The following is a 27,314-nucleotide window of genomic DNA, read 5'->3' on the forward strand; positions in this document are numbered from 1 at the left end:
AATTTGTCAGTTCTCTGTGCTTTTCTTGATTGACCTCACTTAGCCTCTGCGGACGGAGAAGGCAGTGGCACCCCACTCCAGTACTCTTGCCTGGAAAATCCCATGGATGGAGGAGCCTGGTAGGCTGCAGTCCACAGGGTCGCTAAGAGTCGGACACGACTGAGCGACTTCCCTTTCACTTTTCACTTTCCTGCATTGGAGAAGGAAATGGCAACCCACTCCAGTGTTCTTGCCTGGAGAATCCCAGGGACGGGGGAGCCTGGTGGGCTGCCATCCATGGGGTCGCACAGAGTCGGACACGACTGAGGTGACTTAGCAGCAGCCTTTGTGGACCAGCTTGACTCACACCCTCTTGAAATCCTATGTTTGCTGTAGGCTTCTAGACCTCCTGCTTTCCTGATAGTCACACTTCACTGGCTGCTCCTCCTCTCCATCTACCTGTTGAGTAACATCCCCCCTCAACCCATCTACACCCCATCCCAGGATCAGGTCTCCCCTCCTCCATCTACATGCACTCCCATAAACTGGTCTCCCCGACTCTCATGTTTTTAAATGTTCCTTACATGCTTATGATTCCCAAACGTAAGTCTCTGGCCCTGACCCTCTCCTAGCTTTTGGTTTGTATAGTCATCTCCTGCTTGGGTCCCCATTTGGTTATCTAATAGCTTGGACTTAATATGTCTAAACCTAAATTCTCAATCCAGGCCACTACTAAAATGATCTTCTCCCCAGATAGAGGCTCTCTGATTAAATGGTATCACCCTTCATTTTGCTTATGCCCCAAACCCTAGGAGTCATTTATAATTTCTCTTCTTTTCGCACACTGCTGATCTAATTCATCAGCAAGTCCTTTGGTTCTAGTGTTAACGCATTTTCTTAAGCCTGACTGTGTCTCCTCCACTGCTGCCACCTTAGTCACGTTGTATCTACCTGCCCCCTCACCCCAGTATTGTCCTTCCCAGCAGCCACAGGAGGCTTTTGGAAATACAGATTCAATCATATCAGTTTCCTACTCAACATGGTCTATCAGGAAGGATTCTTCGGGTGCCAAAAGTGTAATTTCTTATGTTCTCTTCTAGGGGAAAAAAGGGTTGGCTACTCTAGAGTTTCTAGAAATACATACATATGTATTATATCCTTTCAAAAATGAAATCATGCTGTATACCAGCCATGTTTTACTGAAGATATCATTGAGATATTTCCATGTTGCCACCTTTTTCTTTTCACCTTCCTTTTTTAACTGCCATCTTTACATCATGTGGCTAAACCATTTCCCTGCTGATTTACATTTAGGTTGTCTCCAGTTTACAAATAATGCTGTGATGAGCAGAATATAGCATTAGAGAAGACTCTAGAGCCAGAGAATTTACTAACTCCACTACATCCTACCTGTGTGACATTGGGCAAGCTACTGAATTTGTCTGAGCCTCATTTTACTTATCTGTAAAATGGAGATAATTATAGTAACCACTTCATAGCTTTGTTGTGAAGATTGGATGAGTAGATATTTGTAAACATAAGTTAAAACAGAGTCTGGTATATAGTAAATGATTAATAAATGTTAGCTGTTACTTTTTTCTGGCTGTATTCTGTTTAATTAATCAGGGTATGTATTTCTTTTCTAGGACCGAACAGTTGTAAATATTTTAACCTCATAATCTATTTTACCATCTAGTAGAGCTTAACAAAAATTTCTTATTGTTGCTAATAATTAATCAGTGGATTCTTTTGGACATTCTACATATTCTATCATGTAATATATATACAAGTGATCATTTGGTCTCCTTTTTAATAATTATAAAGCTCTTATTTGTTTCCTGATTATTCTCCTTATTCAAAAATGTCTTGAATATTCTTGGATGTATTTTTTCTAAGTATTCTATGTATCACTGTGAAATTTCACACATAGTAAATATGTCAGCTTTTAATTGAGATTCCATCCATTTGCTAAGTATATGGTATTTTATCTTTTTGTTGCCATTGTTAATGGAATCTTTTTTTCTCATTATATAGTCTTTGTATTTAAGAAAACTAGTTTTATACACTACTCATTTAAAACAGCCCTTGAAGAAATTTCTTACTGTTTCTAATTATCAGTTGATTCTCTTGGACTTTCCATGTATATAATAATATTGTTTGCAAAGAGTTATCATTTTAAGTTCTTTTCTTTTTGATTTTACCTCCAAATTCTCTCTCTTACTATATTGCACTAATACTTTCATAACAGTGTGAAATAATGGTGCTGATAGCACTGGGCAGCCTTGTCTCACCCTGACTTTAATAATTCTTCTGGTGTTCTACTTTCAAGCACTCCTGCTGGATTTACATTTTCATTCTATCAAGGTAGTATTCCCTGGCAATCCTTTTTTTTTAAACTAAGAGTTTTAAAAATTAGGATTGGGTTTTGTCAAATTACTTCTCAGAAACTTCATATGATCATATGGTTCTTCTTCTTTGACCTATTAAGTCTAATATTCTATTTAAGATTTTTATAGAAGTATTCTGTAAATGGGACTAGTCTATACATGGATTTTATTGTCCTAACTTTATCAGCTGTGGTATTAGTGTCTTGTGATATCTGTAAAAGAATTTGAGGGCTTCCCAGGTGGCTCAGTGGTAAAGAACCTGCCTGCCAATGCAGGAGACGTAAGAGACATGGACTTGATGCCTGGGTCAGGAAGATCCCCTGGAGGAGGGCATGACAACCCACTCCAATATTCTTGCTTGGAGAATCCCATGGACAGAGGAGCCTGGCGAGCTACAGTCCATGGAGTCACAAAAAGTCGGACATGACTGAGCATCCAGAAGGAGAAGGATAAAAGAATTTATAGGCTTCCTTCTTTATGTGCTGAGAAAGTTTGAATCCATCTCTAATTCTAAAGTCTTTCCCAAACCAGCGCCAACCTGAGAGCCCTGGGTGCTCTCGTGACTTTTCTGCTTCTGTCCCCGTGCTTCTCTAGAGAAGCCCTTCTGTGCCCTTTCTGGGCTATTCCTCCAAAGAAGGCCTCTTTCCCAGGGGCAGGTTCATTTTGGGAAATTGGAGTCTTTGAACTGTGTCATCTGTGGGCAGACAGATCAACCTGGTGAACAGTTATTCCCATTATCTTTTCTCTCTTAGCTACCATCTGCTCTTTTCAGTCCTCTAGCATTTTCTCTAAAACCGGCTAAAGTTACTTTGTTTCAGTCCAAAGATGAAATTTTTTTTGGCCAATTTGGATATGGTTGCATCAGCTGTGTTTAAAGAACTTTTGGCTTTGGAGTTCTAGTTTTGTTTGAAATTGTACAATGGAGGTGATGAGGGCAAGATGTTCGCTTTCTACTCTTAAAAAACAAAATATGCTCTTTATTGTGGTCCTGTCGCTTAAAAAAAAGAAAAGAAAAGGCTTAACTCTGAATTTGGCAGACTTACTGTCCTCTCTGAGGCAGGAAAGCCAAGCCAAGTTGAAGAAAGAAATGATTAAGGATTTTGAGGCTAAGAGGGTTTAGAATTACACGGCCAGGCTGTGCACTGCCGAGAATGTATCCAGCTTATTTTCATATGCCGATTAGTCCACCTCAGCAAGAGCCAAACCAGTGGATTCCGATTCTGGGTTTGAGAAAATGCCTTTTCTTTTTCTTCTCTTTCTCTCTTCCTATTTTTTCATGCTCTTTTTTACCCCTCTTTTCTCTCCTTTCCCTCCTTTGCCTTCTTCTCTCTTCTTTCTTCATTTCTCTAAAGCCCCAGGAAATTAAATGCAAGGACTTACGCCTTCAATCCTAAAATGGAACACGAGAAACCCTCACATGTCAGGAAATTCCAAAGATAAGGTTCCTACAGCAGCATTAACTTGGTTATGTATGTTTTATGGCATACGTTTAATAACTTTGGCAGGAATGCCTTGAGGCTGACATTTAACAAGAAAAGTTATTTTTTAAGTGTAAGCAGCATCCCGAATTCACATGTGTCTGTATCCCCAAAATGTTTTGAATTCATATTTTTAAATTTTAGTTTAATTTGATCACATGACAGAGTTTTTTGGATCTTTTTGAAACCAAATAGCCACGATGACCAAAATTTCAACTTTTCAACTGATTATCTTGGCTCACATAGATTCAGCCTTTCCTTGGGGCTTTGGTGTAAGACTTCGAGAACTTTTTGAGGACATGAAACCTCGGTCATTAAGTGGCTGCCAAATCACATGGTACTATTATCAATTCTATAATTTCCGTCTTCTCTAGGACTGATGGGGACCCCCTCAGCAGTCTAGCTGGGCAGCCACCCTCAGCTGTCATGCGTCTGGTCTCTCATGTACCAGCCACGCTGTGGTCTGTCCCTGTCATTATGAGTCTGTCTCGGTCACCGTGGCATCCATGAGGCAACTCTCCCATGCCTAAAAACAATATTTTAAAATCTTCAAAGGGGCAAATTGTTTGATTCATTTGAGATCTAGAGCAAAAGTTACTCTGACAGCATCTGAGAAGCTTGACTTTACAAATTCATTTAAAAATTTCAATAGCAGTTGCATTGGAAGACAAAAAGATGAGAGAGTGGTCATTATTCTTCATTAGAACAGTAATTGTCATGTTTTATTTCTCATGACAAGGTGGAAATGATGGATATTAGGCACAGTAGTGGCTAAGGATAGTTTTTCTTTTTTTTATGATTCAAGATAGTTTTATTACATCAAGCTATAGATTTCTAATCAAGCAAATATTGAAAATATATCATTTAGTGTTTCTCGTCTGACTAGTCCCATCTCTTTAGCTATATCTTTTTAAAGGTGTCATTTTTTTTTCTGTAAGCTTAAAATACTTTTAACATATTTTTGCAGAAAATAGCATACAATTTGTGTTAATCTTTCAAAGGTAGACTTTTGCATTTATATAAAAAGCAAGAGACATAGAAGGTCTGTAATTTGAGCAAAGTTATATATAAAATTGATAAAGCTAAAATGAAAAGTAGTTCTCTTTGAAACTCCAGTGTTTGTTAGGTATCAAAGTGAGGGCAATGAATCAGCCTTTTCACGTCAGGAAGAAAGCTACAGTCCTGCATACTCCACAGTCTGCAAGATAGGTTTTGCTTCTTTGTGAAGAGTTTAGGCATTCCATGATGACTGACAACATTCTAGGAAAACATTCTTCTATGAAATAGTTACATTTTTCTGTTTGACCCAGCTTCAATGTTACTTTTAAATTAATAATCATCTCTTGCAAAGAAAGGATCTCTGAAGAGCTTTTCTAGGTAATTTTGAGGACCATCATAAACTGAGTTAGCTGTATTTTCCCCTTTCCTTTTTTAGGGGGATATACTGAACGTGCGTCAAAATGTGCAGGGTGATTCAGCTGTACTCTTTTACAGTGCTTTCTTCTAGGCTTTATTATCCTTAGTATGTCATATATTAGCTTTGAATTTGATGAAGATGGTCGAAATAGATCATCTTTGTTCATAAACTTTTTATTTTCCAAAATCCTCCCCATCCTAAAAGTATTAGGAAAATCTAATATGGTGTACCCATTGAGGATGTCTGTATCTGAATATCATTTTTTTTTTGGTCAGTATCCTTAAAGCAATATGAATTTGTACTGAACAATTCAATACCTAATAAGGGCCTGGAGTAAAAGATGATTTTTTTTAACTCCAAAGAGGAGTAAAATTAGCTTGATATTTTATTTATTGGTTTGAAAATCCTTTGAAGAGGTAATAAGGAGACAGAAGGACTGGTGCCCAGACTAACTTTGACAGTGTCATTCAGCTTGTTCCTTTTAGATTACCTACCAATATCCAAGTCTTATTCTTATAACACTATTAAAATCTTCTCCAGACTTTAGCTGTTTGTGACACCAATGATTGCTTCCAATTTTTTTTTTAGGTGATCAGTTTTAATGGTTGCGTATCAGACTGTCTCTCCTACAGCCACAGTAAGGTTGCATGTGTGTGTGTGCGCTCAGTTGTGCCTGACCCTTTATGACTCCACGAACTGCAGCCCATGAGGCTCCTCCGCCCACGGTATTTCCCAGGCAAGAATACTAGAGTGGGTTGCCATTTCCTTCTCCATGGATAGTTTTTTATTTTGGATCCAGGATAGAGATAAGCGGAAACACAACACGTGTAGCCATAGCGCGGGACGGAGGAGCTACCCAGTAACAGAGTGAGAGCTTAGAGCTGAAATAAGCACACTCTGGCTTAGCCCTCTACTCAGATCACCTGGGGACAGGCTGGCACCTGGGACCCTTTGCTACAGTGCTGCAGTGCTTGCTCCTCAGCAACAAAATACTGCACTGTTGGGGCAAATTCTGAACAAAAGGTCCAAAGAGACAAAAAACGCAACTGCCGCTTCTGAAGAACTGGGAGCAAAAGCAGGGTACTGTGCATGTCTTCTGCACACAGTACCACCTAAGGGATGGGCAAAACACCGAAGTCACCCCTCTGGCCCAACCCCTAGACACAGTCCTCTCCTCACATCGTATAAGGAACCAGTTCACCTCCCCCAGTGGGTGAGCAAGCAAGGGAACCTGCTGTTTGTTCTCGCTCCAGCTGCTGCAGAGTTGCCTGAATGAAGTGTTGCCTGAATTGCTGGTCTGGTCCGTGATCAATTTCTGTTGGTGAAGGAGGCCAGGATCCCTGGTCGGTAGCAGTGGTATGAATGCCCTTCCCAAGAGGAAGAGCTGCACCTGGTCACCGGGCATGGAGGGACAGTGAAGGCGCTCGGTCGTGGCCGACTCTTTGCGACCCCATGGACTGGGGCCTACCAGGCTCCTCCTTCCATGGAATTTTCCAGGCTAGAGTACTGGAGTGGGTTGCCATTTCCTTCTCCAGGGGATCTTCCCAACCCAAGGATTGAACCCAGGTCTCCCACATTGCAGGCAGATGCTTTACCGTCTGAGCCACTGGGGATGCCCACTGCCATGGAGGGAAGTAGGGTCTGTGGCAGCTGGGGGTGGGGGTGAGGGATTCAGAGCATGGCATCCTTGGTTTCAAGCTCATGTTTTAGGTAGGTGCTGGGTCTCAGGCCATCCAAGCAGATCTAAATACAGCCAAAAATAATTCTGGGGGCGAAATATGTTCAAAAAATTGACAAAAAATCAGCTCTCAGAATACAGATAAAAATTTTTTTACCCCCAAATAGGGATGAATTGTAAGCAGTAAAGGTGGCCATTAAAACCAACTTTTAAAATATTCACTCATTTATTCAGCCAACAAATATTTGCTATATACCTATGTAGTATTGGGGCTTCCCTGGTGGCTCAGATGGTAAAGCATCTGCTTGCAATACAGGATACCCGGGTTCGATCCCTGAGTTGGGAAGATCCCCTGGAGAAGGAAATGGCAATCCACTCCAGTACTCTTGCCTGGAAAATTCCATGGACGGAGGAGCCTGGTAGGCTACAGTCCATGGGGTCGCAAAGAGTCGGACACGACTGAGAGACTTCACTTTGTTTCTTTCTTTTTTCTATGCAATATTAGGTTATAGCAAGGAACACGGTAGACTGAGACCCTGCCCTCATGAAACTTACAAGCTAGTAATAGAACTACACACCTAGTTCTGTTATTCACCACTCTCAGCGCTGTGAGGAAGCCGATGGTGCTGTGGGAATGTTCAGCAGGGGTAACTAGCCTTTCGTGGAAACAGGGCCAGCTTGGGTACAAGGGCCTCAGGTCCCCAGACACGGGGGTGGGCTGCGGGATTAGGGATGCATTTTGAGTGAACAAACAAGCAAAGACCCGGGGGCAATAAGGGCTTGAGCCCACTGGAGGACGTGAAAGGCAAGGGTTAGGCCAGAGGGATAGGAAGGTGTGAGCTGAGACCCAGGGGCCTCTAGAGTCAGCTCTGAAAAAGCACTGTAGCCCAGGCAACGGTTGGGCCTGTTACTAAAGAGGAACAGGAAGCATTTGAAGGTTTTTAAGAAGGGGGGAGACACAGTCCGATTTGTGTTTTTTAAGAGCTTTCCCCTCCACTCCACAGCAGCGTGGAGACTGGCAGGGGCACCAGGGGACAGGGTGGGTAGTTGTGGGGGGTGGGAGGAAGATCACACACCTGGGGTCACCCTGCAGTGTAACTAGAAGAGGGGACTGAAAGAAGCCGGTGGGTCCCAGGGATACTGTGTATGTAGAATTCTGGTTAATTGGCTCCACGTGGGCAGTAATGGAGAAGAACCTGCACAGGACTTCCAGGTTTAAGGCATACACACTTGGATGGATGGTGACAGCCTTTGCAGTTCACTTTGAGCTTCCCCTGCGTCATCTGTTTGTTTATTTTTGGCTGCACTGGGTTTTCACTGCTGTGTGGGCTTTCTTCTAGTTGCAGTACTTGGGCTCCTCATTGCAGTGGTTTCTCTTGTTGCAGAGCACTGGCTCCAGAGCACAGGCTCAGTAGTTGTGGCTTCTGGGCTCTAGAGCATGGGCTTAACTGCCCTGAGGCATGCAGAATCTTCCTGAACCAGGGAGCAGACCCATGTTCCCTGCCTTGGCAGGCACATTCTTAACCACTGAACTGTCAGGGAAGTACCCACATGTCATATAAGTGGAGACATGGGATGAGCTCTTACGTTAGTATTTCATTTACAAAAATATGAAAAAATCACAAATGACGTCCAAAGTACTACTTGAAATTGCAGGGATTTGGGGTTTGTTAGTTTGTTTCTGGCCACACGACATTTCATGTAGGATCTTAGTTCCCCAACCAGGTATCGAACCCATGTCCCCCACAGTGGAAGTGTGGAGTCCTAACCATTGGACCACCGGGGAAGTCCCAGGGATTTCTTACCTTTGCATCACCAGCTGTGAGTTCAATTTCACTCTTTAAGAAGGTGCTTATGAAACATTCCCTGGTAGCTCAGACAGTAAAGCACCTGACAGAAATGCGGGAGACCTGGGTTTGATCCCTGGGTCAGGAAGATCCCTTGGAGAAGGAAATGGCAACCCACTCCAGTACTCTTGCCTAGAAAATTCCATGGATGGAGGAACCTGGTGGGCATCGCAAAGAGTCAGACATGACTGAGCGACTTCACTTTCTTTCTTCTCTTTTTTATGAAACACGCAACTGAATGTGGAACAAACATGGAAGTGAGTAAATGAGAAAGAAGCCAGTCTAGATATGGTTATCATTAGCCTTTCAAAATTTCCTTTTAAAGTTAATACGTAAATAAAGGTATTAAAACCTTTTGCTGGGTTAAAAAATATTTTCATAGAAAAGACTCAGCTAAGTGATAGGATGATTAGTTTAATCAATGAGCCTCAGAACAACAGGGCTGCAGCACCAAGGGGTATTTCCGCAGAGGACAGAGACAGTGCTGAGGAGGAACCAGCCACCTAATAAAGCTATGATGTTGCTGAAAATATGTTACCAACACAGGACGATGAGAAAGCGAACTGTGTGGTTGGAATTTTCTTTTCCCACTGCCTCTGGAAGCGGGGCATGTAAAGATTTCGGGTTTCTTCTTCATCATGTATGGACAGTAGTTTCATGTTGCTTTAAAGTCTGTCTTTCGGGCTTCCTGTATAAGAATTAGCCACCTGAAAAGCAACATTTTAATACAGAAATGGAACTTCTTTTTAAGAAATCCTGTGATGAATTCTTTTGCGTAGTAGAGTTTTGCACTGTGATTAATTGTCCTCTAATCAGCCTTTTTTTTTTTAATGGAAGTTTGTAACATTTTAAAAGTGGGCTTTTCTAATACTATTTAGACTGGTGTTACCTTTTATGTGTTGGTAATCAAATGCAAAATACAGCTGATACCTTGTATTATCATCTTATTCTTGAAAATATGGAAAGATCATAAATAACATTCAAATTATAGCTTGAAATCCCAGAGTGTCTGACAGCAGCTACTTGGATTACAGGCTAATCCCATCCTAACAAACCCCAGCAGATGATCCAGATTCTTGTGTCACATATGCTTGAAGTAAGGGAGCCATCCACTGGGACTTGGAGAGCCTTTAGCATACAGACATCTTTATTGTTAGGGCATTTATTATTAAAACATTTAAACTACTCAAATATTATTTCATAAATGCGTACATGCTCAGTCACTCATTCGTGTCCAATTCTTTGCAACTCCATGGACTGTAGCCCGCCAGGCTCTTCTGTCCATGGGGTTCTCCAGGCAAGAATACTGGAGTGGGTTGCCATGCCCTCCTCCAGGGAATCTTCCCGACCCAGGAATCAAACCAGCATCCCTTGTGTCTCCTGCATTGGCAGGTGGATTCTTGACCACTATGTCACCTGGGGAGCCACCTATTTCATAAATATAATAATTTTATTATTTTAAGATTTGGCCTATACAAATATTGCTTCATTGATACCTCAAATGAGATGCGAGGTGTTTAACAGCAGACAATGATAGAGCTCTCTACAAGGCAAAGCAAGGCCCAGCTGCAGCCCCCTTCTGCAATCAAAGAAAAGACCTAGCTTGGCCAGGGTCATGCTGGAATCCCAGGCAGTCAAGGTTCTACCTGTGGGCAGTGGCCACCACCCTGTCCCTCTGCTGCTAGGAGTAGAGCTTCCTGCTGCTGTGGCAGAAACTGCTTAGCTCCCAGTGAAGTGCCCCCAACCTGTGTCCCCATGAGGGTTCGTAGCATCTCTTCATCATATAGTTTAGTTGCATTATGGAAAATAGAGGGAGATAGAGGGCTTACCTGGGCAGTGCTCAGTAATGCATAATATCATTTTATATAGGAATTAATTTGGAAATTCCCTGGCGGTCCAGTGGTTAGCTCTCCCTGCCCAGGGCCCAGGTTTAGTCCCTGGTTGGGGAACTGTGATCCCACAAGTCGTGAAGCCAATAAATAAACAAATAAATTTTTTAAATTAGTTCCGATTCCACACAAAAACCTTTGGAAGCTTCACCTGTTTTAATGTGGGGCCTGTGACTGCAGCTGTCCTCCTGCCTTGCCTTACTCCAGCCAGTTTTCCCAGGTTCTCCTGCTGTAACTGGGTACAGTTCACCTTCGGTCTCTGGACCTGTTTTTTCATGCATAACATGCGTGTAATATCCGCCACAAGGTTGTTGTAAAGTTTGAATGTGCTGATCCAAGGTAGGCCCTCGGTCAGCTCTCAGTAAGCATTGAATGAATGATTCTGAACAGTGTGCCTTTTCCCTACCATGTAGTGTACGTGATGAGGACTCTAGCCGATGTAAAATTTGGTCGGCCCAGCAGGGGAAACCCAGGAGTTCTGGCCCTTCTCGGCCAGTTACTTGACCGTGCTCTGGGCCACACCTCCAGCCCCAGTGCACCTGCTGGCTATTGCCAGCCTGGGCTAACGGCACCCGGACTGCGAAGTGTTCAGGGTGGGTTCACAGCACAGCCCATTCCCATCTTAGAGAAACAGCTCAGACCTGCTTCCCCTCCCCCAGCCCCTTCTCCTAGAGCTCTGAAGCTCAGTCCTTCCTCTCCTCGTTGGACACCTCAAAGGGAAAAAGAAGGGGCTCGTGGGTCAGTATCCCCTCCTTTGGGGCATGACCTTCTGCTCCTGAGCCCCAGAACCCCAGGTGACAGTTTGAGCCTCCCAGCCTGACTTAAGGCCATAGAGATCCAGCCTGGAACCCTGTCTTTGTGCTCCTAAGTGCCAAGTTCAAGTATTAAGGAATGAGGGTGGGGTGGAGATAAGGGGCGATGAATTCAGATGTGCAGATATTAAAAGTATAGGGCCTAGGCAACTCCCTGGTTATCTAGTGGTTAGGAGTACACTTTCACTGCTGGGGCCTGGGTTCAATCCCTGGTCAGGGAGCTCAGATCCTGCAAGCTGCACAGCCAACCAATCAGTCAGTAGTATAGATCCTAAAGAGGAGAAGCCTTGGGAAACTCCTACACCCAGAAAGAGGAAGAGGAAGAGAGCTGCCAGTGCAGGCCAGGAAGAGTGGTCTGACGGCGTGTGGAGTTAGGGCCGCCTTGCATCCGCCTCCTCAGACCCTCCAGAGGTGTGCCCCTTCCTTTGCTGAACAATGTGAACAACACTTGTGTAAAATATAGTAAAAAAGGATTATAAGAGGTATGAAATGAAAAAAACTCATCAGTATACAAACCTCAGTTTGTTTGTTTGTTTGTTTTGTAAGTTTGTTTGTTTGTTTGTTTTTGTAAGTCCATTCTGTCAGATTGCTTGAAAAGTTTGTAAACACTTACTGTCAATTTCTGTACTTACCTTAGCAAGGACCGGTAAGAGCTGACACCCCAGCCCTGACCATGGGTCGCACTCTGAGTGCTGCTGCCTTTCACTGTACAGACCAAGTGGTGTCATGCAATGAAAGGAGCAGCGTGGTTAGGTTTTAACAGAGACTCACTGGTGACCTTTAGGAGGAATTTCAGAAAAAGGATGTACACGGACAGGTTGAGAGAGTAAAGGAAAGAAAAACCAGTGAACTATGGTAAACTAAGAGAATAACCTCTGCTTCTCCTCTCCCCCCAGTTAAAAGTGTTGGCAAGGAAGGAAGGTGAGAAATGGCAGAACTGCAAGGGCCGTTGCTTCAAAGGAAGGCTTTTTAAGATGGAGGAACCCCACACAGGTTTGGGCTTCCCGGGTGGCACAGCGGTAAAGAATCCAGACTCGGGTTCAGTCCCCGGGTCAGGAAGATCCCCTGGAGAAGGAAATGGCAACCCACTCCAGTGTTCTTGCCTGAAAAGTTCCAATGACAGAAGAGCCTGGCAGGCTTCAGTCCACGGGATCACAGAGTCAGACACAACTGAGTGACTGAGCGTCGAATGCGTGTTTAAGGAAAGAGAAAGAAGCTAGTGGAAAAGGAAACATTTTAAATGCAAGAAATCCCCAAAGCTTGGCAAGTAGGCAGATAGCCTCTGCCTGCTTCTGCCCTTCTGTTGCACGGCACTCTCCAGCCTGTTCCTGCAGTCCAGCAAGCTGACTGTCTGTCTGCCGTTCCCTGAAAAGCACCGAGGTCTCTTTAACCTTAGTCAGGACTTTCTCATACATCCATCCCTCTTTTGGGGACACTCTTTCCCTGACTAAGTTCTTTTTATTCTTCAAATCTCAGCTTCAGTGAGTGACTTTCTCATTGAGACCTCCCCTAATGCATCCCCCAACCTGAACTGAACCTCCATATCCTCCCAACCTGTGCTTTTCTGTCATTGAACTTATTTGCGTGTGAGCTGGTTGAACATATGTGTTCCTCCTTAGAATGTAAGCTCTTTGAGGCAAGGACTCTGACTGTTTTAGTCCTTCATTATCAAACCCTGAGCACAGTGCCTCCCTCAGTAAGTAGAGCACTGGCTACATAAATAATTAGTAACACCACAGCAATAATAAAAATAGCTGGTGTGCTCAGTCACTCAATTGGGTTCAACTCTGCAACCCCAAGGGGTTTCCTGTACAGTATGTTCTTATTAGTTACCTTGTTTGTATATAGTAATGTGGATATGTCAATCCCAATCTCCCAATTTATCCCCCCTCCCATGATAACTAACATTTGTTGCATGCTTATTAGGTGCCAAGGATTTTATAAACATTCTCTTTTCTATTTTTTGGACAGTCCTATCTACTGTCCTAATTACTATCTACAAATCAGGACACTTAAGTTTCAGCTCAGGTAGTTTATCCAAGAAGGAAAAACTTGTGAATGAAGGATTCAGGATCTGTGTCTAAATTTATTAAATCCTAGAACAGCCCATGTGGATGTAGGATGAGGGGAGGGTGGTAATAAGCCAGGCCCCAGACAGAGAGCCAGCCATGTTTGTACAGATCTCAGAGTTCGGTGGGGTGCCTCAGCTGACCTTTGGGTGTCTGACTGTAACCACTTGGGTGAAAGAAAGGGGGAGGGACCCAGGCCTCTCCTCTGCTCTGAACTGGCCATCACTGTTCCTTTCTGGTTATTAATGTGTGTTCTGTAGAACATTTGAAAAATCCAGAAAAGCAGAAATGAAGAGAGGGCATCCCTCAGTCCTGAGTTAGCTCTATGTTTCACTTCCATTCTTTTTTATCTCCTCCTTACATATGTTTACTTACGAAGTTGGGTTTGTATTTAAATGTATACTCTACAATCTTTAGTTGGCATAATAGCATAAACATTCTCACAAGTAAAAGCCATGTCTCATATTTGAAGATTTTCACACTATCTTACAAGAAACAGAGTTGATTTTGGCATTAGAAATTTTTATAAGAAAAAAAAAAACTTTTATGGCATATATTCTCTGAACCAACCTAATATGATTTAAGTTCTTGGGTTTTTTTCTTCCCACCTTGTACAACCCAGGAAGTCCTATGAGTTTGAAGACTTACTGCAGTCTTCCTCTGAGAACAGCAGGGTGGACTGGTACGCACAGACTAAGCTGGGGCTCACACGCACTTTATCGGAGGAGAACGTCTATGAAGACATTCTAGGTAAGAGGCCGAAATGTCTGCGTGAGTCTGTCTGTGAGAAGCAGGGGGAGGGAGGTGGGGCTGGCTGCTTAAAACACACACACGCTGGAAGACAAACATGCACTCAAATGATAGAGCCAGGACGGGTGGACGGGTGACCCAGGGTGAAATACGTGAGAGAAAATGAGAGGAAGCGCTGGCGATGAATGGCCAGGGAGGCAGCGTGGACACAGTGGGAAACACACGGGACCTGGAGCCTTAATATCTATGGCTGAATCTTGACTCTGCTACTTGTTAGCTGTGTGACATTAAGCTGGTGACTTAGCGTCTCTGAACTTCGTTTCTCTCATCTCTGAACTAAGGAGGATGATAGATACTTAACAGGGTTGTTAGAGGACTGGAGAAGATGGTAGGTAAAATATCTGGCTTGTGACAGACTCTTGGTGAATTGTAGTGATTACTGAACGCAGGAAAACTGAAGACTACCATACTCATTCCAAAACTGTAGGAGTGTGGCAGTAACGCCATCAAACTTCAGACTGAAATGTATTTGAAAAGTAACTTTGACCTCGCTCCCAAGAATTCTCTGATTCCAAAACGGGACTCAGATTCACAGAGCTTGTGTGCATTTAGATTTGGTGAGTTAAAATCTTCAGGGAGGATCACAGTTTCAGTGAGATGTCTGCATATGTTGGGGTGGGAGGAGGGCGGGGAAGAAACGAGCTGGTGAGAGGGGAAAACCCATCTGTGTACCTATGCAAGGGGCAGATCGGGCAGATACACACATTCCTGCATGCACACAGTCATCAGCACTGGAATAAACTCCTAGGTGGGAGGAAACGTGAGACTTGAAGAAGCCGGGATACTAAGCCGAGCTATTTGAATTACTGAGTCCAAGCTGCCAGAGACAGGTTCCTGCCAATGCAGTAGATCCAAAATGGGTACGAGATCTGGAGATCCCTTATTGTGTGCCTGGCAGGGTAGCTTTCAGTTACAAGGAACAGAAAACCCAGCTGAAACAACAAAGGGAGTTAGTTGGCTCTCTCAGGTTAGCTCCCTTCTCAGCAGGTGTCCCACGATCTCCATGATGGCTGCCGTCAGTTCCCCAGGGTCCCTGCCTACAGCGCAAAAGGAAAGCCTGTCTCCTGCAAGTCCCAGCAAACACCCCGAGGTTCACTCTCACTAGACTGGGTTAGGTCCCTGTTCACCTTCAGAGTCCAGGAATGCCATGCAACAGTGGGCTTAGGCCTGGAATATGAGCCCTTCCAGGATGATCACTGAGGCCAGGATTCAGAATATTCAGATTGGCTTAAGCTCTGAAACCAGGAGTGGAGTTAAGTTCACACATCTGAGAATGGGGAGACAGAGACTTACCCCAGTGAAAACCGAGATCCATTACCAAGAGGAAGGCTAAATGCATAGCAAGACAACACACATCCCCACAAGGAGACACCAAGGTGTTGGCTAGAGATCTGATAAGGAGAGCTTCCTTGGTGTTTCCAGTTTCTGATCTGTTCATTGCCTTTGACCACAGATCCGCCCATGAAGGAAAACCCTTATGAGGACGTTGAGTTACATGGTCGCTGCCTCGGGAAGAAGTGTGTCTTGAACTTTCCAGGTTCTCCCACCTCTTCCATCCCTGACACACCTGCCAAGGTATGAGCCCCCAGAGAAACGGTGCAGGGAGGGGGTCCCCAGCACCGTGGCCTTGAGCAGGCTGGGGTTCTGGGTTACGTGGGAATACCAGGCATCCTCACTGCAGGCTCCTGGATTTGTTCGTCAGTGGCCTGCCTCCACTTCCTGCTTCTAGTTCTCCTGGAACCCTCTGCTCAGCAAGGCTTCCTAAAGAAGCATTGTAGTGTCTGGCTCAGAATTCTCCCCAGCTGTAAATAGGATAGTACATCCACGTTACACAGCTGTGAAGAAGAATGTCCTGACATAAAACAAACTCATATATGTTTGTGGATGCACAAGAATGTCTCTGTAATGGTCCCTAAGAATGAGTTAGCGGGCACCTCTGCAGAGTTGTCTGGGTATCTAGAGGTCAGGAAAGAATACTGACATTTTCTCAGAATATCTTTTTGAACCTTTTGCAGTTTTGTGGTATGTGCATACAGAGAATATTACTGTATTCTCATACATGATAACTGCAACACATTGCCTAGGAACTGAATTCATATTCTTTTTCTTTAACACATGTAGTTTTATTCATAATGATCCAAGCTGGAAACAACCCCAATGTCCTTCAGTGGATGAATGGTTATATACAGTGCAGTACATTTATATGATAGAATATTATTCAGCGTTAAAAAGGAATAAGATGTATACCAACCTGGATAAATCTCCAGAGAATTATGGCAAGTGAACAAAGCCACTGTCATAGGTTTACATACTACATGATTTCATTTGTATACTTTTGAAATGACAAAATTAAAGAAACAAAGAACACATTAGTATGAATTCATATTCTTTAACATAACATTGCACATTCTTCATAATGGATCCCTGGGCACCCATTTCCCACAGTTCCTCCATATAAAATCTTCTCTACAGCCAAAGCCTACTAACTGCCTCTGATGTCGTAGCTCCAGGAGAAGCAAATGTTTTCTCTGAAGAGCCAGGGAATGACTATATGGTCTCTGTTTTGATTGCTCAGCACTGCCATTGTGGTGTGGAGCAGCAACAGACTATATGTAAACCAGTCAGTGAGGCTGTGTTTCAATAAAACTTTATTTACAGACACTGAAATTTGATTTTATATAATTTTCACATGACACATAAATATATATATATATATATATATATTTAGTCATTTAAAAGTGAAACTGTTCTTGGCTCGTGGCCTGTACAGAAACAGGCGGTGGCCCAGATGTGGTCCACAGGCTGTGCTCTGCCCGGCCCTGCGCTAGGTTATTTCCACCTCTGCCCTTGGCTCTTGCCTGGACCTCTCCCTTCCAGTCCTGTAAGGCCCAGATGTGGTCCACAGGCTGTGCTCTGCCCGGCCCTGCGCTAGGTCATTTCCACCTCTGCCCTTGGCTCTTGCCTGGACCTCTCCCTTCCAGTCCTGTAAGGCCCAGCTCAATCATGCCTCCTTCAGAAAACCTCCAGGCCATCTTAGTCCCTGGGACTTGTTCCCCTCTGCTCTCCTGTAACACTCAGTGGGCTAAGCATTCATTTTATACTAATTTGTAAATTCCGTCTTATGAAATCTCTTACTTCGATGGTTTGAAGTCTGACTTGAGTCATGTTGCTGTTTAGTCGCTAAGTCGTGTCCAGCTCTTTGCCATCCCATAGATGACAGCGTGCCAGGCTTCCCGGTCCCTCACTATCTCCTGGGGTTTGCTCAAATTCATGTCCATTGAGTCAGTGATGCTATCTAACCATCTATTGAGTCATGTAATATCTCTTAAAAATATCTCCTCAACTAGACTGTAGACTCCTCAAGGTCAGAGAGTATGTATTTGGTTTCTTTGTGTTTCTCATAAGTAGTTGTTATACAGTGGTTTAGTTGTTGAAGAAATTAAATGGAGACCGAATCCAGGCTACAATTGTCAGTTTAAATTCCATCAAAAGAATCTGTTTCCAGCCTAAGAAAAGAAGCCAACTTCCTCTCTAGGCTCCACTCAAGGTCAGCATTGGCTGGCGGGCGAGGGGTATACACGTAAGGCCTGATAGTCACAAAGGGAATCTTCCTCAAGACAGTGGAAGGTCGAACCTTTCACAAAGGCTGGATCTTACTGGCCCAAATCAATTGCTACAGTACTTGCCAAAACCAATTAACTGCTGTCTTCTCCTCCTATGGAAAAGAGCATGGTCAGGAATAATCCATGACAGCCAATAATTGACAAATAGTTTCTACTTGCCTTTGAAATGTGTTGTTTGTGTTTTCACTGGAATTTGGATGTGCTCAGCATTTAGGGAATCCTTCATTTCCCTCAGTGAATGAGTCTGGCTTAGAAGAAGGCTGTCCATAGACTTTTTGATGATGGCCATTCTGACTGATGAGAGGCGATGCCTCATTGTAGTTTTGGTTTCCGTTTCTCTAATAATTAGTGATGTTGAACATCTTTTCATGTGCCTCTTGGCTATCTGTCTGTCTTCTTTGGAGAAAAGTCTATAAACAATAAGTGCTGGAGAGGGTGTGAAGAAAAGTGAACCCTCTTACACTGTTGATAGGAATGTAAATTGATACAACCACTATGGAAAACAGTATGAAGTTTCTGTAGAAAGCTAAAAATAGAGCTACCGTATGATTCAGCAATCCCACTCCTGGGAATATATCCAGAGAAAACCATAATTTGAAAAGATACATGCCCCAGTGGTCATTGTAGCACTATTTACAATAGCTAGGTCATGAAGTCCATCAACAGAGGAATAGAAAAGGAAGGTGTGGTACATGTATACAATGGAATGTTACTCAGTCATAAAAAGGACAAAATAACACCATTTGCAGTAAACATAGATGGACCTAGAGATTGTCGTGCTGAGTGAAGTAAATCAGAGAAAGACAAATGTCATATAATATTGCTTATAACTGAAATCTTAAAAAAAGGGTACAAATGAACTTATTTATAAAACAGAGACAGAGTCATAGATGTAAATGAACCTATGGTTACCAGGGGGGAAAGGTGGGGGAGAGACTGGGAGGTTGAGTGTGACATACACACACTACTGTGTATAAAGCGGTTCACTGATAAGGACCTATGTATAGCACAGGGGACTCTGCTTAATAGTCTGCAGTGACCTAGATGGGGAAAGAATCTAAAAAAGAGTGGATATATGTATATGTATAACTGAATCACTTTGCTGTACAGCAGAAACTAACACAACAGTGTAAATCCACTATACTCCGATAAAAATCTTTTAAAAAGGAAAAAGAAGGCTGTCACACCCAGTCTGACCCATTCGTATCTTTCTCAGTTCTGCCCCACTTCATGCAGGGAGTGAACTCCATGGCCTCTTCAGAACAATGGAAAACATCTACCCAAAGCAAATCTGCCTGCAGAACTGGGTGATCCTCCCTAGTGTCAGAAAATAAAGGCTTAGTAGCCCTTTTCTCTTTTTTTCCCCAAATGTTTATTTATTTTGGCTGTGCTGCATCTTAGTTGCAGCTCTCAGCATGTTTGTTGCAGCAATGCGGGCTTGTTAGTTGCAGCATGCATGCAGGATCAAATTCCCCAATCAGGGATGGAACCCAGGCCCCCTGCACTGGGAGAGTGAAGTTTTATCCACTGGACCACCAGGGAAGTCCCTTAGCAGCTCTTTTCTTCCCCTTCCTGCCAAGCTAGAGAAAACCTTGGTCTTCTAAATCAGTGCAACAGAGGACTTCCCTGGTGGTACAGTAGATTGGAATCTGCCTGGCAGTGCAGGGGACACAAATTCAATCCCTGGTCTGGAAAGAATCTATGTACCAGGGATAAACTAAGCCTGTGCACCACAGCTACTGCGCCTGCACTCTAGACCCAGAGAGTTGTAACTACTGAGCCACAACTAGAGAAAGCCTGCATGCAGCAACCAAGACCCAGTGCAACCAAAAATAAAATAATTAAATTTTAATAATTTTCAATAATTAAATTTTTTTAAAGCAGTGAAACACAGTAAGTAATCCTGTCAATGAGAACTTGAAGTCCAGAGGTGCTATCCTGCCAAAAGATAACCCAGTTGCCCAATGCATATCTGATTGCCACTCATATTTGCAGGCTGTTGGGGCCTTTGCAAGTCATCAGGAAGACCGTGCGTCATGCGCAGTCCTCTGCTTTCCCACATCTGGGTGTCTGGTTTGTGTCCCCGTCCTCGGGCACAGCTGCAGACCTCTCCACCACCTCCATTAGCACACCAGTATTCATGGAGCGTCTGCCACATCTGGGCTGCATCTGGGACTTAGAACTTACTGAAGCAATCTTTCCATGACAACCTCCTCTACCAGCCACAGAAAGGTCCTAAGACATCTTGGAGGGGGCGGTTATTTAACTAGAGTGTGCCTCTTTCTAGTAGAGAGGTAAGGGGTGACTGGACAGGTTTTCCTCAGATACGAGAGACATGCAGCTGGGGGCCGATGCTGACGCTTACAAACACACCAGGCAAGCTCCTGAGAAGGGGCTGTTTTCTTTTCTTGTTATTCCCACACGTAGAACAGCACAGCGAATATGGTAGAAACTATTTTTTGTAATAAAGGAAACCTAACGTTCTTTCTTATGTATTGACGCTTAAGGGGGGAAAAATCACTAGTTGACCTGGGTAGCTCACCCACACCACCTTCCACCAACAAACCATCTGTCACCTCGTGTGGCTCGTAGGGACAGTGTCTGGTCAAGTGTGCAGGTCTTGGAGCCTGACTGCCTCTGTTCAAACTCACGTAGACTGCTTGCTAGTTGTGTGACTGTGGGCAAACGATCTGATCGCTGTGTATCCGTATGTCACTGGTAAAAATTGGGAATGATAATACACTCCTCTGAGACGGTGAAGGACGGGGAAGCCTGGCGTGCTGCACTCCATGGGGTCACAAAGAGTCGGACATGTCTGAGCGACTGAACAGCTGAGGGGTCTTGTGAAGGTTAATCAAATTAATTCTTGTATACCACTTAGACTAGTGCCTGCAGCATAACCATTATTTATGTATGTTTGCTTAATCTATAGAATTAGGCTTTCAATATGTGTCCTTTTAAAAAATTACCTCGTTTTCTAAAAGCAGAACATTCTCATTGTAAAATTCTTTTTAAATACCAACAAGTGTAATTTAAAAAATCATCTGTAATTGGGAATTTGTATTTTTTATTTATACTCACCTGTATTTTTTCCTAAAACAGATGGTTATTATGTATATATGTGTGTGTGTGTGTGTGTTTTAAAAGCCTTTTAACAATTGCATGTAATCCCAACACCCAGAGAAAACCACCGTTGACACTGGTTTACTTCCTTCCAGACCGTGTCATACTGTGTGTGTGCGCGTGTGTGTGTACATAAAAAAAGATTTGGGATGATATCGTATATACATTTGTTTTTGTATATACTTTTTTGCTGCTCTATTACATTTATCATGAATATTTCCCCATGCCATTAATTTCTTTTAAAAAATGATTTGTATTGCCTGCAAGGTATGCCATTGTTTTGTTTTTTTTTTTACTAGATATTCATTAGTGTATTTTCAGAGTCCACACAATGCCCGTATTTAACATTTCAACAGAGAAAGTCTATATAGATATATTCTGTAGATACACAGTACACAACTCTGAACATATTTTGGACAATTATGTGTGAAGTCCTCATCACAACCATTTTCGCTAACAACTCTACTATGAGTGGCGGATTTTCTGAAACTGAAATTGCTATTTGCACGATGTGGTGCATTGAAGCAATTCAAGGCTTTCATTCCACTGCCACGGTGGTTCGTTAGTGTAATGTCCCCAGTTGTCAGAACACGCATGCCTGCCTATGTATTCCTGTGGGTGTATAGTCTGAGTGTTCATGTGAATGTGTGTACCTGTGGGCACAGGTGAACAACTGTATGTGTGTGTGAATGGCATCCCAGTGCTTCCTGGGGGAGTCCTCTGTAAGCGAGCAGAGGAATGAGGTTGAGATAGGTAAAGATGAGGTGGGATATTTTATATCAAGGACCCTTTGGGTTTCCTGCTGTCGGTCTCCTGGGGCAGTAAGACAGGGACATGCGAGGACTGGAAGGGGTTAAGCCACCAGCTGCATTCACAGACAGGAAGGGTGAATGAACCCTGGCTGAGTCCAGGTCAGCTCCATCTTCGAGGCTCAAGGCATGTAGCTTCCTTGCCACCCCCTCTTCTCTAAGGGGGATCAGGGGGGAAGGGATAAATTAGGAGACTGAAATTGATACATATACATTAATATATAAAATAGATAACTAATTAATAAGGATTCACTTTGCTGTACAGCAGAAACTTAATGGTATTAAATCAACTGTACTCCAATAAAGATTTCAAGAAAAAAAGAAAACTATTTCTTCAATGGCGTTTTCATTTTTTTTTTTCTGATGAGCAAAGCTAAGAATCTTTCATATGTATCTGAAAATTATTATATTTCCTTTTCTGTAAACCTTCAGTCCTTATCTTTTGCCTGTTTTTCTTTTGAATTGTTAGTCTTCTCATTAACTTGTAGCATGTATTAGAAACAAATAAGTTCTATAAATTGCAGATTTTTTATTGTTTTTGTTGGCCTTTTGACCTTAGAACGGCTCATTTTTAAAAATCAGATATTGAGGCTCAGAGAAGTGAAATTCCTTGTATTAGAAGGAATTTCCCTTGCCAGTGACAGGGATAAAGCTAAACTTAAGTCTTGTAACTCCCAGTACATGGTGTCAGAAAGCCTCATTTGTAAAGGTACTGCATAGAGCCAGGTGAGTTTCCACTTGTCTGAAAAGAGAGTGGATTAGACTTGCATCCTTTATCATCCTCCTTTTCCATAATTGGATGATAAGTGTTTAGGCCCTTAAAGCATAGACGGCCTCAGCGTACCCCTGGGGACTTAGACGAGCTTCTCCTCTTGACCTTCTTGGTCTCCGTCACTGGCAGCACCGCTTATCTCTCAGGGGGTCTCTTTGTATTTATTTACTCTTCTTTCTTCCTCTCCCCTCACAGCAGTCCTTGTCCAAACCTGCCTTTTTTCGGCAAAATTCAGAAAGGAGGAACTTCAAACTGCTGGACACAAGAAAGTTGAGTCGGGATGGAACTGGGTCCCCTTCCAAAATCAGCCCTCCCTCCACCCCCAGCAGCCCTGATGACACTTTCTTTAACCTCGGGGACCTGCAGAATGGTAGGAAGAAGAGAAAGATACCCAAGGTAAGGCTTGCAATAAGCTTTGTGTTCAGGAGTACACCCCACATACACACTACAGAGGAGTCTGGGCAGAGATCAAATCACTGGGCCCTCCTACCTGCTTCACCACAGGCCAGGTAGACATGGGGAAGCCAGCAGCTGAGCTAGCTGGGCCTTGGTCACAATAATTGGGGTCCTGTAGGGCTTACCAGGTGGCGCTAATGGTAAAGAGCCTGCCTACAATGCGAGAGACACAGCAGGAGATATGGGTTCAATCCCTGGGTGAGGAAGATTCCCTGGAGACGGAAATGGCTACCGGCTCTAGTATTCTTGCCTGGAAAATTCCATGGACAGAGGAGCTCGTCGGGCTACAATCCATGGGATCTCAAAGAGGCGGACGTGACTGAGCGTGCACACACACAGCCTTCCTCTTAGCCCTCCCTTTCCCTGCTTAACGACTCTTATGATCCCAAACTGTGTTTCCAATGCCCAGCCTCAAAAAGGGCACATCTCCCTCCTTCATGGCCTCAAAAGCAGAGCCCCCTCCGCTGTGCTCTGACTCAGACTCCATCACCTCCCACTGCAGAGGGGCACCGCATGGAGCCTGTGCTGAGGGAGCTCTTGTCAGAAATGCATCTTTTCTGGGACTTCCCCGATGGTCCAGTGGCTAAGGCTCTGTGCCCCCCTGGACGTGGTGCAGGTTCAATCCCTGGTTGGGGAACTAAGATCCCACGTGCCCTGTCGCGTGGCCCAAAAAAGAATTAAACAATGGACAGCTTACATGAACAAGGTTCTCCTCTTTAAAACATATATATATTAAAATATACATATATATCTTTTCTGGCTCTTTTCAGCCTTGAAGGCAAAACAGGCCCAGTGGCTTGTGTGTGCATGAACTGTGGCTGCTCTTTCTTACTTTGGTGTTATATTTCCTTTTGCTCAGTGCAGCCCCTGCAATGCCTGTCATTCTATACTGGCCACTTCGGTACCAACTTCCTACAGGAGCTTTTTTTTAATATATTTAAAAAATTTTTGTGTTTTGGCTGTGGTGGGTCTTTGTTGCTGCTTTTGTGAGCTTTCTCTAGTGGTGAATGGGGCCACTCTTCACTGCGGTACGCTGGCTTCTCATTGCAGTGCCCTCCCCCATCATGGAGCATGGACTCCAGGCACACGGGCTGCTGTAGTTGCAGCTCTTATGCTCAGTAGTTATGCTGCATGGGCTTAGTTGCTCCAAAGCATGTGGGATCTTCCCAGACCAGGGGGATCGAACCAGTGTCCCCTGCATTGCAAGGTAGAGTCCCAACCACTGGACCACCAGCGAAGCCCCCAGTACAGGAACTTTTAGAGAAGGAATTCTTCATTTCGGAGTCCACAGATGGACTTCAGGGGATCATGAAACGCATTAAATCATGTAAAGCTGCATGGATGAGTTTGAGGGGATAAAAGGAAGGGAGGTGGGTTGTCTATAGGTTTCATCCGATTTTTCAAAGTGACCCACTGACCTAAAAGTCAAAGGACATTTTCACCAGCTGGTCCCTCCTGACTCAGTTTGGTTCATCCGTATTTTGAGCCATAATACTACCTCCATCCCTTTCATTCTTTTTCAAGTGAAATTAAGTTACCTTGATAATCAAGAGTGCATTCTGAAGGGTAAGGGCAATCAGAGTCGGGTGACCTAACACCTGCAGCCTCGAGGCTGGGAGAGGGCAGCCAGAGGGCCCGGGGCAGGACTCGGGGCTCGCTCCCCTCCCGTCTCCTGGCCCTGCCTTGCCCCTCCCAGGGTGCAGTGCACATTGCCCGCTGATCATCGGACGTTTGCTGGATGAGTTCCCACTAGCACGTGGATCCCAGCCTCCTTCACCCCTGGAGGAGTCGCTCTCTGTCTCCTTTTGACTGTCTTTGAGTCACTGCCCTGTGCTGTCATTGTGGCTGCTCGTGGGGACCCCAGAGTGTGGGGTCTTGAATCACCCTTACTGCTCCTCTTCTTGTTCTAGCAAGGCTCACACATCTCTGTAATGTCAAAGACCTGCTATTGTGGAATAATTGCACAAATTATTGTGCAATTACACAATAACTAGTGTAACATCTATACAACCTCACCATTTTAGCGAATTAAACAGGAACAATCAAATGAATTAGCTTTAGGTTAAAAGAGCTTTGATACAACTCTAAGTTTGACTGTGTGATCTCTTAATAAGTACTTAACCTCTGTCTTCCACCACCTTCATATTATTTTATTATTTAGAAAAGATTTTTTGATTAAGGAGAGGAAAATATGTGTGCATATATTATATGAAAGTAGAGAGGTAGAAGGAAAAGCAGAATTATTTCTGCCACTTTCCATGTGTTTAATTTACAAGCAGCAGTTTGTTTCCTCTTAGTTTATTGCCTGAAATTAAAGTGAGTTGCCACCCACTTAAATAGTGCCCAGGCACTTATTCAAATAGGTTTTGACAGATATAATCAAATCTGGAAAAAAAATCAGCTTTGACAGATACAACCAAATCCAGAAAAAAATCACCTGTTTTACCTGTTACTTTCACAACAACGACAAAATCCTATTAAAACTTTAATCATAAAGGTGAAGTACACAATTCTTCAAAGGAATGCTTATTTTTTTTTATTTTCTGGCTGCACCACAAAGCATGGGGGATCTTAGATCCCCAACAAGGGATCGAACCCACACCCTTTGCATTGAAAACATAGAATCCTAACCACTGGACCACCAAGGAAGTCCCAAGGAATGTCTAAAAAGAAAACAAATGTCCGCTGTTGCTGCTGCTGCTAAGTTGCTTCAGTCGTGTCCAACTCTGTGCGACCCCAGAGACGGCAGCCCACCAGGCTCCCCCGTCCCTGCAATTCTCCAGGCAAGAGCACTGGAGTGGTTTGCCATTTACTTCTCCAATGCAAGAAAGTGAAAGGTGAAAAAAAAAAGAAAGTGAAAGGTGAAAGTGAAGTCTCTCAGTCGTGTCCGACTCCTAGTGACCCCATGGACTGCAGCCTACCAGGCTCCTCTGTCCATGGGATTCTCCAGGCAAGAGAACTGGAGAAACAAATGACCAATTATAGTTTATTCTAAGTTTCATGAATCCTCAGCTCTATCACTTGCTACTTAAACTTAACCTAAACTTACCCCCGGAGAAGGAGATGGCACCCCACTCTAGTACTCTTGCCTGGAAAATCCCATGGATGAAGGAGCCTGGTAGGCTGCAGCCCATGGAGTTGTGAAAAGTCGGACATGACTGAGCGACTTCACTTTCACTTTTCACTTTCATGCATTGGAGAAGGAAATGGCAACCCACTCCAGTGTTCTTGCCTGGAGAATCCCAGGGACAGGGGAGCCTGGTGGGCTGCCGTCTATGGGGTCGCACAGAGTCGGACACGACTGAAGCGACTTGGCAGCAGCAGACTTACCCCCACTCTTGAGTATGAAGCTTCTTTCTAGATGCTCTGAATCCTTTTCTTGAAGTCAAAGGTTCCTTTTCAGGCACATTCATGACTTCCAGATTTTGGACCCTTAAAGCATTTGCTGTCCAAAACCCTGGCTGTTGTGTTTTGATCTAGCAAGAAGGACTACACAGTCTACTCACAACTGATGAGACAGTGGGTTGGTTGGCATTCCTTCAGCTGCCTCTGCTGAACAGTGTAACTTAGAGTCCCTTCTGGAAGCGTGGATGCTCCCCTTGGTTTCTCCCACCTTGGCTGTAAGAGGAATGAAGGTCCCGGTGGAGGAGGGGAGAGAGAAAGAGACACTCCTCCCCCGTATTCTCCTAGCAACCCTGTACCTTCATTAACGCAGCAGCTGAAACCGAGCAGTTATTTACTCAGCGGTGTGATGTCCTCAGGATTCATGAATCACGGCGCTATCCTTTCTAATGAGAAGCCAGCTCCCCCTCAGCACACACAGCAGGTTTGTGTGGAGCCCTGTTTCTTTGGCAGCCACCATAGCAGAATTAAGTACCACATGACTCTCTGAAACACACCATCTTCCAAATGAGCTTATAGTTAAAAATCTTTTTTTCAACTTAAAAATGGCTTCTAAAGAGGCCAGTACTTCTAGTACAGAACACTTTATATTTTTTCAGAACACTCAAAAAAAAAAATTATGTCCTGTTAAAGTTCAATTATGTGACAGCTGGAGAAATGGGGTTAGTGTCGTATCCTACCAGTCAGAACATGCTTGAAAAGCAGAGAAGCCCACTTCAGGGGGGTGTGCTCTCAAGGAGATGGCGGGCTACTGAGAGCATAG

General features: G+C 43.8%; 1 protein-coding gene across 6 annotated transcripts in view; it reads left to right on the top strand.

The window, feature by feature from the left end:
- The window catches only part of DENND2A (DENN domain containing 2A), a 99,984-nt gene that overhangs the window by 35,522 nt on the left and 37,148 nt on the right, over positions 1-27,314 (top strand). For 5 of the 6 annotated variants that reach the window (XM_086395237.1, XM_086395235.1, XM_086395236.1 and 2 more), the window contains 3 exons: positions 14,179-14,306; positions 15,820-15,941; positions 22,889-23,089. In XM_086395237.1, coding sequence (XP_086251363.1) covers positions 14,179-14,306; positions 15,820-15,941; positions 22,889-23,089 — 451 coding nt within the window. The remainder of the gene's footprint in view (positions 1-14,178; positions 14,307-15,819; positions 15,942-22,888; positions 23,090-27,314) is intronic. The other variant, XM_086395234.1, reaches the window with a different exon arrangement.

The sequence above is a fragment of the Bos grunniens genome, chromosome 4 (assembly GCF_055505025.1).
Source record: "Bos grunniens cultivar Pamir isolate PY7600 chromosome 4, Bosgru_T2T1.0, whole genome shotgun sequence".
Lineage (NCBI taxonomy): Eukaryota > Metazoa > Chordata > Mammalia > Artiodactyla > Bovidae > Bos > Bos grunniens.